Below are 19,861 nucleotides of genomic sequence, written 5' to 3' on the forward strand. Positions count from 1 at the left end.
CAGCCCATGGGGAAAGATTACCGCATTCTGCTATGGACGTCCTTTGGGACCAACGAATTGAGTACTCAGGCTCAGGAAACTAGCGATTGTGGCTATCCAGCAATCCATGACACATTAGATGATGGTTTCAGGGGAATGGAGTTCCAGAAGATGGGGCGGAAGCGAGAGGGCAGGCCTCGGTGGGCATGGAAGCGACAAACTCAGGAGGATACTATATTGAAGGGTACGGGGAGGAGTGTAGCAGGAGATGAGGGAAGCCAGATGGGGTGAATTGGGTGACTAAAGTCCATGACTTGATTTGAAGAAGTAGGAATTTGAGGATGAACAGGTTTTGCTTGGGAAGTCAGCAGGCATGAAGTCGGAGGATGAGGGTGGACGAAGAGTGGGGGTGGGTTGGGATATGGTACAGGAGGCTAACTCAGGATTTTATCCCAGAGGTATAAAGAAGTAGAGAGGAAGGCCTAAGTGGTGGCACAAGCAGTCGCCAAGCTAAATGAGGACCCGCATCTTAATGGGAGGGGAGAAACAATAAGCAGTGTAAGGAAGCTTAGAAGGAGCCACTGTACTGATGAATAGGTCAGAGGGAGAGAGCATTGCACTCAGGGGAAGGGAGAGATTGTGCACTCAGAGGAGAAAAGAAGGGTCACTTCAGAAATAGGAATAGGGATAAAGAGAGAGAGCCTGTGCTGAAAGGAGGGACATTGGAAATAGTGCAAGTGAAAGAAAAGTATGGAGGATCCCACCATATGGGGTAAATGTAACAGAATACTCTCGGCTCAACTGAAAACAGAGAACCATCCACAATATGACATATCCAAAATCTCTTAAGAAGGCAGCTGAAAAGCCCAGGTTCCAGGCCATCAAGGGCACTAGTGCAGTGCATTGTGGGAGATGTAATTTACAGATGCGTGATGCACAGCATCTATGTCTCTGGAAGGGTCAAACGTACATATTCCATTTCCAATACTTTCATTACAACAGCATTGTGCATTGGACGACTGTAGTGCTAACAAGTGCATATTTAGCTTCAGGGCTTCCATTAAACCAGAACAGTGCATTCTGGAAGCTCCAATGGAAAAATGTACACCTTGACTTTCTAGTCCTGGACTACCAAATAATTCTAAATTCGGGTGGTCAAAGACAGATCCTAAGACATGTGCCTAATTATCCCATAATTGTCTCTGTCACACTCATTAGATCTCTCCCCCATCACTATAGGTCCCATAATGCCATACCCAGAAGCCCACCCAAAACAGACTTTCATTGGTTGAGAACTAAATGGTGGGTATAGTAGGAGGGAACGTTTGGCTTCTGGATAGCGGACTGATTCAGAGAAAGCAGGCAGAGGTGGCAAGCCTCTGAAGATGAGGTGGCAAGCCTCTGAAGATGTGGCGGCACGCCTCTGAAGATGAGGTGGCACCCCTCTGAAGATGTGGCGGCACGCCTCTGAAGATGAGGTGGCACGCCTCTGAAGATGTGATGGCAAGCCTCTGAAGATGAGGTGGCACGCCTCTGAAGATGAGGTGGCACGCCTCTGAAGATGAGGTGGCAAGCCTCTGAAGATGTGGTGGCACGCCTCTGAAGATGAGGTGGCACGCCTCTGAAGATGTGCATGTTTGGCTTCTTGCTTCTGAGCCTTCCCGCCTAGTTACATAGACTCGTGCAGGGAGACACACTGGGCAACCAATGAAAACTGCCACACCTTCTGTTGGCATTGTGTATCCGGTTTTTGGTATGCCAGACCACTTTCCTAGCTGGTTGGTTGTTGATTCCTTTTTCTTAATAAACTATCACTGGTGGACTTCAGCCAGAGCTAAACATGAGCTGTTCCCAAAAGAAGATTAGGAAGGGCTAGAAACAGTTTGGCTGCGACTTGCAGGCCGCCTGTTTCACCATATCACTCATCTAAGCATTGACACATCAGCCATCATGATCAGATTGGCCAGCGCTGCGAAAGGGGCAGCTAGAAAGCACGGGAGAAAAATCTGGGGGACAGGGGGGACCGAGGGACAAAATACAGACTGCCTCACGCAGCCTGTGAACAGGTGGCCACAAAACGCTGAGTCCCGCACTGCCCCTGCCTTATTAGCATAGAGGCTAATACCTGGGGCCAAACACACCATAAGCACAGTCAGAGCCAGTCGGCCGGGGGAGGAAAACAGAAGTACACCCTACCCCCCCCCCAAGCACCTGACTGGCCTACAGGTTACACCTGTAGGATAAAAGAGGGTCAGCAGTCAGGGTATAATCTGTTTTTTAGGTACTCCGGACGGAGCACCAAAGTCTCTTTGCGTATATGCAGTAGACGTTCTTTCCCCATATTCCACCCACCTGGAAATTAGAAAAAGGGGAGAAGAAGAGGAAAACAGGGCAACGAACGTAGCCCAAGGCGTCGTGGGAATGATAACAAGAAGGTGGCACGGGCCAGGGACATGCCCCTGGACCTTGTGTTCAAAAGTGTACATTGATTCTTTGGTTATGTGCAATTTTGATTAAGAAACTTTACAAAATATGTTTTTACAATTATGTATGTGCAATCAAAACCACAGCCTTTTATTGCCAACACTTACACAACATTTCATTCATCATTGGCTAACCATAACTTTGGGGAACAGTCACGAGCTCTTGGCGCCACTGATTAATAACGTGGATTTGAGGAACATATCAGTTGATAACATGACAGAAATTAAGCCAAGTGGCGGTCAGTGAGGCAGCTGTGATCTACGATAGGATGTGAGCCTGGAAGTCGCCTGGAGCTCTCACCTGCCCTGGAGGGAAATTGTGCAGCAGCTGACGGATGGTGTTGTGGTAGGGGAGCTGCCAGCGCCTCCGGGCCCAGGCCACACAGTCCTCCCACGAGCTGGGCTTCTCTGTCACGAGATGGCTGTGGATAGACTGCAGGATCTCCAGAGACTCAGCACTCCTTTGACGGAGCGTCCTCGCCAGGAAGTCGGGGTCTCTGTTTCAGGGGAGAAAAGGAACAGTTTGAAGATGGTCTGTGGTAAGAAAGGAGCCGAACAGAACAGGCAGGGGCGCACAATCTAGTGGGAACAAGTGAGACAAGCTAGCAGGAGCAACAAACAATCACAGGAGACATCCACAGGAATCGTGGATACGGGCGAATGGATCTGGAAGCACAGGGACAGAAGTCCCTATGCAAGCAGGGAACAACCCTTTTCATAGTTCATATTACAACTAAAAATTAAGGAACATGTTACTTACCTGTAACTGTTGTTCTCCAGCATGGGTCTGGCATGGATTCACATGCTCATGAATATTCCCCGTCGTCAGGCTGGGAATTCTCGGTAAAGAAAAAATCAGTTTCAGTTTTTTTTCTGAACTGTCTTTCTCCTAACAACCAATCACTGGTCTCTGGGTCATACTACCCCCATCCAATTACTGCCCTCATCCAATTACTGCCCTCTACCTAAGCCCCTCCTCTGGCATCCATCTTCAGATTTGGTAGCATGTAAAGTGGCAGTAGGACCAAGAGAAGAGTCGCAGAAGAGAACAATAGTTACAGGTAAGTAACTTGTTCCTTCTCCAGCATGGGGTCTGGCATGGATTCACATGCTCATGAATAAAGAATATATAGCAGTACACACATGCACAACCACAGGAGGTGGCAAGGCTCAACATTAAGCATTTCAACATCTCAACATTACGCAACTCTTATCTCCTCACCAGGCTCACCTTCAAGCGAACAGGTTGCGCAGCACTGCTTGGCCGACTCTGGACTCCTCTCTGGAATCCCGGTCGACGCAGTAGAATCTTGTGAAGGTGTGCTTCGACCTTCATGTAGCAGCCCTGCAGATGTCCAGCAGGGGCACACCAGACAGGAACACCGTAGTTGCAGAGATCGCTCTGGGTGAATGGGCTCTCGGACGGCCAGGCAGCGGTCGGTTTGCCAACCGCTGACAATGGGTGATGCAGCCGGAGAGCCACCTGGAAATGGAAGCCTTGGAGAGGGCCTTCCCTTGGCTCACAGGACCAAAGTTCACAAACAGCTGTGATGTCTTCTGAAAACTCTTTGTGCTGTCCACGTAGAACTTCAGCGCTCTAGCCACATCCAGTGAGTGCAAAGTCCTCTCAGCCAGCGACAAAGGCGACGGGAATAAAACAGGTAACACCAAGGGCTTGTTGAGATGGAAGTCCGACGGCACCATTGGCATGAAGGAGGGGTGCGTCCGCAGCACAACCCCCGTTTTGTGAATGTTAAGTACGGACGCTTACAAGAGAGGGCCGAATCTCCCCCATTCGTCGTGCGGAGGTGATGACCACAAGAAACGCTGTCTTCCACGATAGGAATTTCAGCGGCACCGAATGCAGAGGCTTGAATGGAGGACCCATGAGCCTAGTCAGCACCATATTGAGCTCCCACACCAGGGCCGCAGCCTTCACCGGCAGGAACGAACGGAAAAGTCCTTTCATGAACTACTTGACCAGGCGGTGCAACCACATCGATGACCGCCCCGGAGTTCTGGTGTAGCGGGACATAGCCGCTAGATGAATCTTGATGGAGGCGTGCGCCAGTCCCGCTTTGGCCAGCGACAGCAAGTACGGCAGCACTTGAGGGGCCGTAATCTGTAGAGGGTTTATGTTCTGTGCACTGCACCAGACAGTGAACCTCTTCCATTTATGTCCGTAGCACTTAAGAGTAGAAGAAGCCCTGGCCTTGGCAAGTACCTCCTTGCAGTCCGCTGGGATCTCGTATCCTCCAAACTCTAATGATGCAGGAGCCTAGCCTGCAAGCTCAGCGACATTGGGTCGTGGTGCAGAATCGCACCTCCTTCCCTGGCAAGCAGATCTGCGTCCATCGGAAGCCTGACTGGAGGGGACGCTGACAAGTCTAGAAGGTCCGGGTACCATATTTGTCTCGGCCACGCTGGTGCGACGAAGATCCTCCTGCACCGGGACCGTCTGAGTTGACTGATGAGTCGCAGTATCAATGGCAACAGCGGGAACGCATAGAGGAACAGGCCGTCCTAAGGGAAGGAGAATGCAATCCCCCATGCTTCCCGACTGGGGAAACCTGCTGGCGAACCTCCGATACTTGGTGTTCGTGGCCGTTGCAAATAGGTCGATCTGGAGTGCCCCATCGTCGAAACAGTAGGTCCACCTGTTCCTGCCGAATCTCCCACTCGTGGCAAGAGAGCAGCTCCCTGCTGAGTGAGTCGGCGACAGTGTTCTTCACTCCTGCCAGATGAAAGGGTACTAGGAACATCCCCTGGGTGACGGCCCAGTGCCACAGATCCTGTGCTTCCCTGGAGAGGGCCGGGGATCTGGTGTCCCCTGTTTCCGGATGTAGAACATCGTGGTGGTGTTGTCGGTGAAGACCCGCACCACCTTGCCCTTGCGGGACGAAAGCAATGATTTAAGGGCCCAAAACACTGCCCGGAGCTCCAGGACGTTGATGTGCAACGACTTCTCCTCTGGTAGCCAATTTCCAGTGTGCGCACCCCATCCCTCCAGGGAGGCGTTCGTCATCACCGTCTCCTGATGTGCTGGGGTCTGGAAGTCCGTGCCTGCCGCTAGATGCGCGCGGACGCCCCACCACCGAATCGCTCGACGGAATGTCTCTTTGAGGGCGATCTTGTCCTCGAAGCTTCCCGATACTTAGATCCAATGGGCGTTGAGGAACTCTTGCAGCGGCCACTTCCGCAGCCTACACAGCCTAACGAGGTAGATGCATGACGACATCATGCCGATCAGTCACTTGATGGACCTCACCCTGGCAATGTCCATGGTCAACAGCCGTTGTACCTTGCCCAGGATGGCCATTATCCTGTCCTCTGACTGCGAAGCCAGGCGCGACACCGTGTTGAGCCTGGACCCCAGAAACCAACGTCCTGCGATGGCATCAAGCAGGACTTCGCATAGTTTATCGAGAACCACAGTTCTGTGAGCAGGCGGATGGTCCTCGCTATGTGCTCGACAGCAAGCTCCCTTGACTTTGCTCGGATAAGCCAATCATCCAGGTAGGGGTAGATGTGGACCCCCTGCAGGTGCAGCAGTGCCGCCACCGGCACCAGGCACTTGGGGGAAGACCCTTGGCGCCAACTTCAACCCGAGGCGAAGGGCCTTGAATTGATAGTGCTGCCCTGGGACCACAAAGCATAGAAACTTTCGATGCCCCTTCTAGATAGGGATGTGAAAATAAGCATTGTCCAAGTCCAGCTACGACAGGAAATCCCCTTCTTCCAGTTGTCCCAGTACGTGCTGAAGGGTGACCATCCGAAACTTCTGGGACTTGATGTATTTGTTGAGGCGGCGGAGATCCAGGATGGGCCGCCAACCGCCGGTCTTCTTTCTGACGAGGAAGTACCGTGAGTACACTCCGGAGCCCCGGAGCCTCTTCGGGACGAGTTCTATCGTGCCCTTTTTGCAGCATCGTTCGTACCTCTAGAAGCAGTTGTGGGACATGGTTTTCTTGCCTGGCTACCGGTGGATGACGGGGACACTTCCTTTGGAATTCCAGGATGTGTCCGTGGGCCAGGGCATCCAGCACCCAACGGTCGGTGGAGATGGACTTCCACATGCCGACGAAGTCCTCCAGCCGGCCTCCCACCGGGGCGCTCACGTGGGGACCCACCTCAGGGCCGGTTCAGTCCTGCTTCATCATGGAAGCCCCCCTCCCTTGGGAGCCTTGGCGATGACAATGATTTCCTCCGTCTTTGCTGCGGCCCCTGTAGGCTTCCTGGGCCAAGGAACGGGATGGTTGATGGCACAAAGAGAAGACGCCACCAAATCCTTTAGAGGCACCATGGGACTTGCCTCCAGAGGCCCGAAAGGATGGCCGTCGCTGTTGGAGTGTGCCCAGCGCACAAGCTGTCTCGGTATCTGCCTTGATGGCTTACAGGGACTCGTCCCCGTCGAAGGGCATGTCCAATACACTTGACTGGACTTCCTGACGGAAATTTGTGGCCTTAAGCCAACCTCGCTGACAAAGGCAAATGCTGTTGCCCATCTGGCGGAAGCTGGTGTCAGCGATGTCCGTGGCCACCGTGATGGCATGGTCCGATGCCACCTCGCCTTCTTGCAGGATTTCAAGGGACTCCACCCTCTTGTCGTCTGGAAGGAAGTCCAGGAGAGGGGCGATCTTAAAGCAAAGCTCCCTGTCGTAGCGGGCCACGATGGCGAGAGCATTGGCTGCCTTAATGGTCGTTGCCGCAGACAAAATGACCCATCGTCCCATGGCGTCCAGCTTCTTTCCCTCGCCGTCCGGTGGGGAAGTGGAAGTCGATGCTGCCGACCCTGCAAATTTCATCCTGGCCGCCGCCGAGACCACCAAGTCCGGGGAGGGCTGAGATCTGAGACACTTCATTGCATAGTCTGGCACCCTGTATTTCTTCTCGTACCGGTCTCTCTTTGCAGGGGCCAAGGACGGGTTCTTCAGGAGAGACAGTTCTTCGTCCCAAATGTCGTCCAATAGCGGGATCGAAAGCATGGTCTTCCTCTTGGTCTCTCAACGCTGATAAAGGAATCCCTCCTTCTTCTTTTCCTCGGGTTTCAGTTGAAATAGCTCTGAGGCCCTAGAGATCATGGCATGGAACGAACCGATCTCGTCGGGGGAGAAGCCCTGCGTACCGGTGTCGGGAGGTCCGTTCTGTCATCTTCGCCGCTGTCGTATGTACCCGTCGTCGCCATCTCCGTCTCGTCCCTGGGCGGAGGGGATGGCGGTGAAGGATGGCAGGGTGGATGGACTCTTCTCCTCTTAGGCGGCGGGTTCCCTGATGGTCCACGCGCCGTGGAATCGACCGTCGGAGGCACGGGCATCCTTGTCCTTATCTCTGAGCACAGGGTGTGCAGATCTTGTAGGATGTCTGCCGATATGTTCGTCGGTGGTGGCGGCGGTCGCGACGGAAGTGTTGGCAGTGGCGTGGTGTCCTCCGGTTCCTCACCGCCCTGCCGCCCCTCGTCGCTTTCCATGTCTGCCTCGTCGGGGTCCCCCCGTAGGGCCTGGCCTTGATGACCTTCCTGTCAAGCACTGTCTTCAGGCCAGAGAGCTCCTCCTCGGAAGAGATATCCGAGTCCAGCTGGACTACAGTGCCCCCCCTTCTTTTCGGCCAGGGGCGACGGCCTCGGGGAGAAGATCGGCATCGTCTTCACGGGAGTCTTCTCAATGGGCAGGAAAGACGATTCCCTCTGAGCAGGCAGGGAAACTCTCATCTTGGGTGTAGTCTCCACTGGGACCGCATTTGCGGCCTTTGCCAGGGACGCCACCCCTACCTCAATAGACGCCTTGGCCTGGTGCACCTGGGCCTTTACGACCGTGGGCGCATCTGAGGCCTTCACAGTGGGGGGAGGGTCAATGCCTTGTTCCGCCTTGGCTTTTTCCGTCGGAGTCGCGGGCCTTCTCCAGATGCTTACCCGGGTGGTCTGACTTCCTTTTCTTCGCTGAGCTGGGGCGTTGGCTCGTGGTGGACGGCATCGGTGATGCTGCGCCTGGCCTGGCTGCCACAGAGCCTGTACCAACAGCGCTCCCGGTACCCGCGGACTTGAGGTGCTTTGCCTTATGTTGGGCCCCCGTCGCTGGAGCGCCCTCAAAGGTCTTAGAAGACAGCTCAGATTTCCTCTTGGGAGAAGCATGCTGCCGGGGCTCATCTGCCGCCGAGGTCTTCGTCTGCATCCACTCGGCGAGTGGCTTGCGACGGTCCTTCATGGTGCGTGGCACCATGTGCTTGCAGAACGCACAGGCCTCCTCCACGTGCGAGCGGTCTGAATATAGGCAATAAAAGCACAGGGAGTGCCGATCATCCAGGAAGATGTTCCGCAGCCTGCATCCTGGGCAGATCCTGAACAGAGGCGTCGAGTCTCCTTTCTCCTCGGCCATGTCCATGCGGTGTAGGCATTAAGACTTTTCTGGAATCATCCAAGAAGGGAACTCGACGAACAATCGCCCTTGAGGGGCTTTGAAGGTTCCGGAAAATGGGCCCCCGTTAGTCGGATGATGGATCGATGGAGCTTGAGAGCAACAAAAAAAAACGCAAAATGCAGTAAAAGCTTGAGAACTATAGCACGAGGAATCCAAACACTTGAACGTGCAGTAAAAATCTGAAGATGGCTGCCAGAGGAGGGGCTTAGGTAGAGGGCAGTCATTGGCCGGGGGCAGTATGACCCAGAGACCAGTGATTGGTTGTTAGAAGAAAGACAGTTCAGAAACGAAACTGAAACTGATTTTTTCTTTACCGAGGATACCCAGCCTGACGACTGGGAATATTCATGAGCATGTGAATCCATGCCAGACCCCATGCTGGAGAAATGATACTACTATTTGTTGTTCCATGCGGAGCTGATTGTTCTGCTAGACGCAGGTTGTGTCTAAGGCTTGCTTTTTTTAGCCAAGTGCACTATAAATAAAAAATAAAATAATTCCTCATGGGGCAGTTACTACCATCTAATTAACAGCATCTCAGTCATCACCACGAACAGCTTCAAAGAATGTCTTACTTAATTTCAATCTGTAACCAAAGTTAGGGCTTTAAGTGGGCCGGGGCTAACTGGCACAGAGCCCTGGCAAACTCCATAAACTGCTCCTCAACTGGCACACTGCTAGGGCTCCCTACTGCCCATGAACAGCCCCACGTTTTTTTTCCTGTGCTTGAATTCAGACTGGCACTGCATCGGCTCCCTGTTATAACACTTTTAGTCAGGGGGGCAGAGCATGGCCATCACGAGGGGGTGCAGCCCATGGCCTCGTCGGGCGAGGATGCACTTTGCCGATCCTATCTCGACAGTTATATAAAGAAAAAAAACATCAATACATACTTGCCTAATAATGCAAGCTTTTCAGCACTCACATTACAGGGTTTGATTGCTGGCTTCATCAGGATGTTATCCTCTACTCCCTCAGTCCATTAGCACCACATTCGCCACAAGAAGGGACATGGCAGGGTGCAAACTGGCTACAAAAGTAGCATGGTTACAACAGCTGTTACCATGTCCCTCACTGCGCTTTACAATCGACCTTATTCACAGAACCATTTCATAATTGCGCAATCCCATTGGAAAACGCTCTGTGCATCAGGCCCTGCCACCTTCAGCTCTGCTGCTGGTTTGGAGGATATGGTAATTGGCCTCACTGCTGATGGCGTCCTGTTATATTGTAGTCTTGTCGTGTCACTGGCCTGGAGTGCTTGCTATCAGAATGTTGATGCATGAATGCAGCCCAGGAGAATGTTGAGTGGATCTGTGTGTGAATGTTCTGAGAGTGTCAGTTGAGGGCCTGAGCTAGGATGATAGGATGGCCGGTGGGTACTCCTTTGTTAGTACTGTTAATACCCATCCATGTTACTGTCATGTCCATCGTGACTGTAAATACCATAAGTGTAACTGGACTATGTACATACTGTATATACTGTACAATAAAGCCTTACGTGGACCAATCTAGACTCCACAGCAGGTCTGTGTATGAGTGCTGGGTGCTGATGACTACAGAGAGGCTTTACAACAATTGGCGATGAGGATAACTGGAAATCATGAATTATACAGCAAGAGGACAGAAGAGAGAGGAGTTGCAGCTACAGTAAAAGACAGTAAGGAGAGCTGTGGGGGGGGGGGGGCGATTAGAAGCGTTTAGAGTGACCCACCATTCCCCTGTGTCCTAATGAAAAACCATCCTTCCCAGCATAAGGTGAAAATAATGAATAATGACACTGGACTCTGGGAGGGAGGTCCCCACCCATGCAGAATGCCCCAGAGATCCGCATCAACAAGGGTCAAACACAGCAGGAAGGTGTGTCATTGAATGAGCAGCATGTTTTCTGAATTGCCAAGCAACTGGAAAGTAGTCCCACTTTTGGCATACAAAAACAAATTGTTACAACTGAATAATGCTGTGATTATAAGGCGGTTGCCAGGGTGAACTCACACATGTTTGGGTGGGATATTGCACTATGGAAAATGAGCAGACTTACTGCCAGTGATGTAACTCTGTAATAAAGCATATGTAAGAAGCACAAGAAGGCTCCGGGACTGTAAGCAGAGGGGAAAAGAACAGTAATGGTAAAAGAGTACGGTCCGACTATCATTCCCGGTGATACGGTGTTGTTACAGGGAATGCACCTCTGACTTGACTGCTTGCGAGGTGATTTGGAACTGTATGTGTCAATAGGAACATTACGGTTAATCCAACTGACCAGCTCTTGAGGATGTAATAGTATGCTGTGTGGCAAGCGACGGCTTATCTGGGTGATGGTTGGAGGGAAGAGATGTGCCTTACTCCGTTCCAGAGTTTTGACTGATGACGTTGCATAATGGGAGCTGGTGATGGTGAAGGACGCCGTTGAGAGTGCCCACGAGAGGCCTGGTTGCAGGACTAACAAGAGACAGGAAAACCCCAACAACCTTTGATATGCCCAAAACGAACAATAGTCATTACATATGGAAAGTATTTATTATATCTTTAGGCAACAATAATATATTATATGACTATAAATGTCTCTTTGGTACATACTGGTTCCTTCAATGGTCCTATTCAACTATAACCATTGAAGGGACCAGTATGTATCAAGGAGACATTTGTAGTCATATAATGTATTATTGTTGCCTAAAGATATAATAACTACCTTACAAATTTAATGACTATTGGTCTTTTTGAGGATTAGAAACAAGCACATTGAGCACTGCACTTTTGCGCAATCGTTTATACTAATATAAGCTGGGGTAGCTTACATGGTGCAGAGCTCTGCAGTTGTACTTTCTAAAACGAGATTCAAGACTATCTTTAACCAAAGTGCCCTAATAACCTGGTTAAGACCCCAAACTTTTCAAGAACCTTTGATAGGCACTGTTTCAACTTGAAGCCAGCTCCTGTCTGTCAGTATCAAGGGCAGTGACCTGTCATGTCTGGAACTATGTATTTACAGTAGGCATCCCCACAGGTGGACCCCATTCAGAAGGTACAAGTATGTGGTTTGGCAGAGAACAAAAGTCTGGTCCCACCGTAGCTTCAAGGGAGACTTGCAGCTTTAATCGGGAACCCTAGAGAGCTCAATTAACCAGAGAGACCCGTTGATCCACAACAGACAAGAAGATAGGTGGGCCTTAGTATTACATTTTTTCACCCCTTTACCTTTTTGTTGCAAAGCACTCTGGTTATGACCTCACACAAACAGGAGATAGTTGGTGAGGACGCAGGATTGGGTCATTAAGGTAGGCTTAGCCTCCTACACCAGTCACTGGGGCCCTTTTGGCTTTAAAGGAGGGCTGAGCCCTTCTTTGGCAGATCATCTGAAGACTTTGCAAGGAGTAACAAGAAGACTTAATTTGGACCCTGGCTGAAGGTACAGTCTGCCTTACAGCTTCTGTCAATGAAGCAAGATCCCTCCCCTAAACATCTCCAGGGAAGAGATGGAGATACTGAATCCAGAGGACCCTCCAGCAGCTGCAAGGCCCTATTTAAGCTTGAGTGTGACGGGCTGCTCGACTCCTGCTCTGTGTCTGAATTGCAAAGTGAGTGACCACGAAGGGGGACACAGCGTCTCTATCCTTATACTAACAGATACTGGCGTATTCTTGCACTTTAACAAGCGGCCCTACATGTTACTGTGACCATGGCCTTTGATCATATTGAATCTTTATCATCAGCATGCAACATTTCCCGCACTTAGCCGCAGGCTCCTGCTCAATACGCACGGGAGTCTTGGCGTCATTACTGCAATTATTACATGCTATCTGGTCCTGACCCGAGTTCCCTTTTGTCTAATTGCAGGCATCCACATTGGGAGTCAATACCCGACACTTCCTCGTCGCTGTCCAGGGATAAGAGGTGATCTCCAGACCGGATAACAACCTATGAGTACTTTTGCCCCGACGTTTACGGTCAGTGCATTTTTCACTTTTCACTATAGCTCCAACCACTCCATAGTAACACACATAGACCTAATTAGTATATTCTTATCGCTTTTTAGGACAAAACCTTGAGGAATTTTCCTGAATATTTTGTGAAATTTAATCACGTCCTGCCCTGAAGATGGATTAGTACAATCCGAAACGCGTTGGCACCCACATGGAGTGTTTCTATGATGATGAGTGTTTGAGCAGAATGTATTGTATTGCTCAGAACAAAAGTTAGGTGAAATGATTGAATCTATTCATAGTTATTATATATTCCTTTAGGATAATTTGAGTGCACTATAAGCTCGGTTCTGTTATTGTTTTTTGAAATACCCAATTGTAGGTTCTTTGCTGAATTTGTGTTCCACACTGTGTACCTAACAGTATACATTGATTGTGTGACATATAAACACTATCTTTACCTGCTCTAACCTGCCCCAGTTCAGTTTGGTGTCACCTGACTGTGTTCAAGCTGGTGGACAGGAAGATGTGAGCATGAATATGCTTTATTAATAATAATTATGTGATAAAATGAAAACAATGTCTGAGTATTTTTGTCAGAAAATAACCCAACACCACCAACTGCTTGGGTCAACTGGCTCCTTCCAGGAGTTTTGTGAATCCAACCAGGTTGTAAAATTTCTTTTGGGATTTTATCCTATTGGGAGTGCATCATAGGGCTACTGGTCGGCAACATCCGGTGTTTGTTTTGTGTTTCCTATTTTAGCATGAGTGTTATCAAAAACTTGTGGATTCTCCGGTTCCACTGCTGCTATTGCAGACTTGAGCAAAGCTTCCTCTAGTCCTGCTTACCTCTCCAAAATACACCAAGCCGCCATTCAAGAGCTCCTGTCCACCATCTTGGCTATTTGACTGTGACCAGCAGGCCACGTTTGTGGGGTAGTCACAATGCAGACCTAGCCAATCCTTTCCAAATGACACTGCCCAGACCCACCCATAGTCTCTGGTACCTAGAGCCATCCTTTAGAACACCCCGTACTCCTCCATATTCTTTCCTCTAGGGCCTCTCCAGCTGCCATCATCTCTCACCCATAAGCTTTAATTCCCTATATCTTCTGCTGGAAACGGTCCAGCAATATAAAACATTGACCAACCCTTCCCACACTCATCGATCCACCAGCCCAGGCACTTGGGCTGAGAATAGCTAACAGAGTCTACAACCCTCATGCTACAAGGTAATTAACTACAAAACCACCTAAACAATGAACTTAAGGCATGTCCAGCACTATACATAAGCAGCATAACTGCCTCTTTTACACTCTAAAAACTGGAAAATACTCCCAACTAAATATAGGGTGTACATCTACTCCCAACAAAAAACAAGACACAATGGGCAAACTCAGAATTCAACCAATCCGCACGGTGGGCGTGTGCTCAACCTGAGCTTTATATATATTTTTTTTACTATGATCTTTATTGACATTTTTAAGTTGTTTACGACAAGACACAAGTCTTCATACTCTCAACAACCTTTTTAAATCCCCCCTCCCCCTCCTACCCCTCCTTAAACAACGTCTCATGCCACTGATTACAATAAACACTGCCATATTTTAGGTAGAACCAACAGAAGTTTTTCATTTGTTAATTTCATACACTGATCAAAAGAGGTACCCACGCTAGTGACAGTCCCAATTTCTGTCAGTTATTTCAGTTAAATATCCATATTAGTACAAGGTATGTGCTTTCAAAGAAAGTCACAGGAACAAAAACCCAAAGAAAAAAGGACCTAAGAGTACACACAGTAAGTTTATTTATTCAAAATACATATTGTTGTTCAAATGACATTTTTACACGAATTAAGGAACAATTATCAAAACGAAAAAAGACATAAAGCATAACATTCATCATATATACATTAGTATACCAAGAATGATATACTCATCAGGAAGCAGTTTGGATAGTTTTCAATAAACTCAATTTGATGAAAAAGTCCTACCAGGAAATGGATTGTTGTATTACCAGGGTGTATAAAAAATGTCCCTCGTTGGTAGAAGTGAAATAATTCAGTCAACTTGGTTTATATGGTTATCTGCCATATGGTTATCTGCCAACGTGTATGTAAGATCTAACACTTGTTCACGGGGTACTTCCAAATGGGAAGGGAACAAAACACATGGATAACACGTTTTGGCGTGCCTATCAGGCATCAGATGTTGGAGCCTTCCTCAGGGCAGGAATTATGTGGTGTGACAGTTTCTCCCCTGAAAGAGCAGGGGGAATTCGTGTCGCTACTGTCCCGTTGTATTACGGATTCTCGCAATAGTACTGGGTTCAGCCAGGTGGAGAGGACCTGGGCCGTTTCTGTTCTTGTCCGGACCGTTCCTTCTTCGTGCGCAAGCCCATTTTTATTAGTACCCCACGTATAGTGGCTTTGAATCTGTCCCAAAAAGGCTAAACCCCTACTTACACATTATCATTGTATTCAAAATAGTCATTAACTTCAGAGAGCAGGACGTGTGCTATTTCTTTATCTTTAAGGAGGAAGTAATTGCACATCCACCTACCCATTGGTTTCCCAGCCGCCAAGTTCCCAACCACCACTTTCACTAGGTCATGGTCTGACCAAGGAACCGTTTCAACCTGCACGCTAGAGATCTGACCCTTAAGCATCACATCAACCAACACTAAATCAATTCTTGAATAGGAATTATAAATCGGGGAATTTAACCCCCCCCTCTGTTCCCATCAGGGAGTCGGACAACCCAAGCTCCTTATTAATTCTCCTGAATCTTTCTGAGACCCTCTCACATGTCCGCATCCCCTCCACAATCCTCGGTCTGGAGCTGTCCCTAACGGGTCAAGGACCACATTGAAGTCTCCCCTGACCAGCAAGGAGCCTTCCGCAAAGTCCTTCAGCCTATCTCTGAGCCCCTCCCATAACCGTATTTGTCCCACGTTTGGGCAGTACACCGAACCCAGCGGGATAGCCACAAGCGTGCTCTTCAAGAACACACACCTCCCTTCCACATCAATCATATGTGCCACCACCTTGAAGTTAAAGTAATAGTGCCCTCAGAAATAATATTGGCTAAACCGATGGGCAATAGTTTAAAACATAGTTTAAACATATTTTGAATGAAAGTTCCTATGTAAACACTTTGAGCAAACGAGGCTCAAAGAGTTTACATGGGAGCATTCATTTTGCCATTTCAGGCAGCCTCCTCAGCTCTGCCCTGGCGGCACTAAACAAGCAGCAAAAGCCCCCTACTGGGAGCTTTTGCTTACTGCAGCCAGAGCAGAGCTGAGGAGGCTGCCTTCACTTTCATTTTACGGTTACGGTGCTCCCCAAGCCCAGGGAAGCACAGAAAACGTAAAATTAAGGCAAAAAGCAGAGGCGCGTCAATTAAAAATACAACATCGTTTTATTTTTGATTGCCGTGGTTGCAAAACCATGGAAATCAGAAATACAACAACGTTGTTATTCTAAGCGCGCCGGCTTTCGCGTGGAGTCTCCTGGGCTCCCCCAACCCTGAGGGAGTCCAGAAGACTCCAAGCGAAAGCTGCCGCATTCAGAATAACAAGTTTGTTCTATTTGTAAATACTGCAGCATTTACAAATACAACAACGTTGTATTTCTCACTGTGGCAGCTTTCGCTTGGGAGTCTCCTGGGGAGCCCAGGAAACTCCATGCGAAAGCTGCCGCAGTGAGAACCACTGCAGCATTTCAAAACACACCCGCATTGTGTTTCTGCCTGCCTTGGCTTTCACTTTGGGTCTCCCGGGCTCCCCTGGGGGAGGCCCGGAGACCCAAAATGAAAGCCAAGGCAGGCAGAAACACTGCGGCATGGAAACACAACCGTGTTGTGTTTCTGCCTGCATTGGCTTTCACTTTGGGTCTACCGGGCTCCCCCGGGAGAGCCCCGGAGACCCAAAGTGATAGCCACTGTGGCGAAGGAGCGCGAGAAACTGAGAAAGAAACCCGCAGCGTTTTTAAATACAACAATGTTGTATTTATGTTTGCGGTAGCTTCAGCTTGGAGACCACGGGGCTCCAAGCTAAAGCTACCGCAAACATAAATACGTTTTAAAAGCTGTGGTTTTCTTTCTAAGTTTTCTGGGCTCCTCCAGCCAGGAAAACTTAGAGAAAAAAAAATGCAGCTAGTGCTTATTTAAAAAAAAAAATTAGCACTTACCGAGATGCAGCTTTCCTGCCTTCAGTCTCTGGTCTCCGTCCTCCGGCACCAATGAAGCAAAAGCCACCCAGTGGTAGCTTTTGTTTACTACAGCTGGCTGGCTTTTGCTTCATTAGTGCCGCAAGGGCAAGCACAGGCAGCATCCACTTCACAAAATGGATGCTTCCTAGTGCTTCCCATTTTAAAGTTTGAGCTTCATTTGCTCAATACTTTACATAGGGACTTGAAATATTTTTTTGATTTTTTTTGATTATTGGCCATCTTTTTTGCCAATAATATTTCTGAGTGCACTATTCCTTTAAGGCGGCATGAAAGAACAATCGCCACCCCCATTTTCTTAGCAGTGATCGATGATCTGTAAATCTTCCCCACAACTTTTGCCTTCAAAGCCGGTTCCTCCCCCAATACCCAGTGGGTCTCCTGAATCATCATGATATCTAGCTGAGGCCACCAAAATTCCCTCAGCAAGAGGGATCTCTTCATCAGGGAGTTGGCCCCCATTACATTAAGGGAGCTTTTCGGTATGTCAGTACCCATCAATCCTCCCTTGTTTATTCACATTCAGGTCACTTATCCCGCACACATTTTCCTATGCTCATCGCACGACATACACATAGACCTGTGTACTCTGGGTGGACACAGCCTACAAGTGCTGCCCCCTGTTATATCTAGTTGGAATTTGACAGCCAAGAGCACATCAAGGCATCTCAGAAGGGGGAAGGCAAAACCTTCCTCCTGCCATGGCCAGCCTAACTAACTGGCGGAGTTCAGCAGGAGGGTTTGGCAGCCTGCGGCAGGATGCGTTGCAGAAAACACCTTGTGTCCTGTTGAGATCTGTTTTCAGTGCTGACTAAATTGAGGAGGAGTCAGTCTTTAAAACCTGCCACCGGCCGCGGAGCAGCCGCAGAGTTGGGCAGGAGAATTTGGCAGTCTGCGGCAGCCTGCAGCGGGAGATGGTGTTGGGTCGGAACAGCGAAGAAGAACCCGGAAGGCGTCTCCGCAGCCACCAAGAGCGGATGGAAGAAGGTGAACTGGACCATCGCAGCCCTCTGAGGCCAGGGCCGACAGAGGATAACCCAGTGATGCAAGTAAAACAAGGGCAGCATTTGGCTCCCCCCGTACGACACTCAAGAACATACCGCGCACCCTAAAGAAAATGCTTTCCCGCGCACTGTAGTCTTGGACTCCATTGGCGAGGCGTGCGCAGTGGAGGTGGACCCTTGGCCGCTTGCGCCTGGAGATGATTTGGGAGGGGGTGGGAGCGAGGGGGGAGGAGAATGTGAGAGGACTTCCCTGCCCAGAGGCCCTGACTCGGGGAGCGGGTCGGGGGAGGAGGCCCTGGATCTCCATTTAGGGGATACAGAGGAGGGCCCGAGAGATGTGGCTGTCCCCGACACCCAGAAGGAGGAGGCTGAGAGCCAGGTGAAAGGGGGAGGAGGCCATAAAATGACCTCTACCATAGCGGAGAATGGGGCACAACAGCAAAGGGACACTACAAAGGTGAATGGCCCTGCAGAACTGCTAGGTGAACTGCCAGCGGGGGTGGCCTGTGACAAGCGAACATTTGAAATCGTTATCCACCCAACGCCAGATGTTGAAAACCTTCAAAGCCCACCCACAGCAAATAACACAAACCACTGTTTGGAGGCGGAGATATGGGGGAAACCCCAAGCAATATCGGACTCATTGATAACGATAGACAGTGCTTTTAGCACAGAGGAGGAATGGGATCAATTACAACTGACAGAAAACCCCCTAAGTTCAACAAACAACGAGGAGTTGCAAGACAACTTAAGGAAGCCAGAAAACAAAGCCACCAACAAGAAACACCAGAAAAAGCTGAAAAGACCGGCTCAACACACCTGTTGACCTTTACAAAGAAAAAAGGGGTGCGTTGCGACAGAATCCAACGGAAACTGAAGCTAAAGAAAAACGGACATACATAAAGATAAATCCAATGAACAAAGCAGCTATTACAGGGCAACCAACTGTCTGACACTTTTTTCTGAAAAAACAACATAAAAAGAACCCAAACTTGGGTGAGCTTTCGGGTGCAGAAATTCTGCAAGGTGCTGATATAGTCCCCAGGGTACAGCTTCCAGGCCTTCAAGTGTTCTCATGGTCTGGTCTATCTAAAGACCTAATAAAACAAAGCGCTGAACACGGCCCCATTAACCAGATAGAACAGAAGGCCCCCCAAGGAACGGGAGCCTCTCCATCTTCCGTGGTGGATGCAACAGGCGTAGACACCACGCCGAAACAAACAGAAGACACTGCCGCCATAATAACGAAACGCCACAGGGTGGGTGTGTTGACGCCACCAAGAGCGGTCGTAGCCGTAGACAAGGAAAAGGGGAGCGACCTAAAGCAGACAACTCAACTGGGGGAGAGGGCCACAATGGGCGAAAGCAGCCTTATAATAGGGTGGCGAGCCGGAACCCCAACCATACGAAACCCGTGACAAAATAGAGGAATCTATAACCCCAGCGAAACCCCCCCCAAAAGGACAGACACGTCTGGGAAAAAAGAAAAACTTGAAATCCACGAGCCTAACGGGAAATACCGACACTAGCAGCCATTAACAAGAACGCACCCGCTGATTACGAACCCAATGACTTGAGCACCAAGGCCGCAAGGGAAAACGAACAGAAACATACCCCTTTCAAATCACCTACAAGAAGGCAAACCTCTACAAGATTCATGGAATGCCGGCAAAAAGAGACACCTACAAAAAAAACAGACTTTATGACGATAATGTCCACCATTACAATTGCTCTGACACCCTGCTCAAAACTCTATGAGTCACTTAACGACACACTTAAGGACCATACCTCATTATTAGCTATGATGCATACTAATATGGCTTTTCTG

At 49.5% G+C, this 19,861-nt stretch overlaps 1 protein-coding gene across 1 annotated transcript in view; it reads right to left on the bottom strand.

Moving 5' to 3' along the window:
- Window positions 1–19,861, bottom strand: part of UBA7 (ubiquitin like modifier activating enzyme 7) — a 1,701,784-nt gene that overhangs the window by 979,764 nt on the left and 702,159 nt on the right. Inside the window, exon 17 of the mRNA XM_069644160.1 lies at window positions 2,764–2,959. Coding sequence (XP_069500261.1) covers window positions 2,764–2,959 — 196 coding nt within the window. The remainder of the gene's footprint in view (window positions 1–2,763; window positions 2,960–19,861) is intronic.

The sequence above is a fragment of the Ambystoma mexicanum genome, chromosome 2p (genome assembly GCF_040938575.1).
Source record: "Ambystoma mexicanum isolate Mex_15411 chromosome 2p, UKY_AmexF1_1, whole genome shotgun sequence".
NCBI lineage: Eukaryota > Metazoa > Chordata > Amphibia > Caudata > Ambystomatidae > Ambystoma > Ambystoma mexicanum.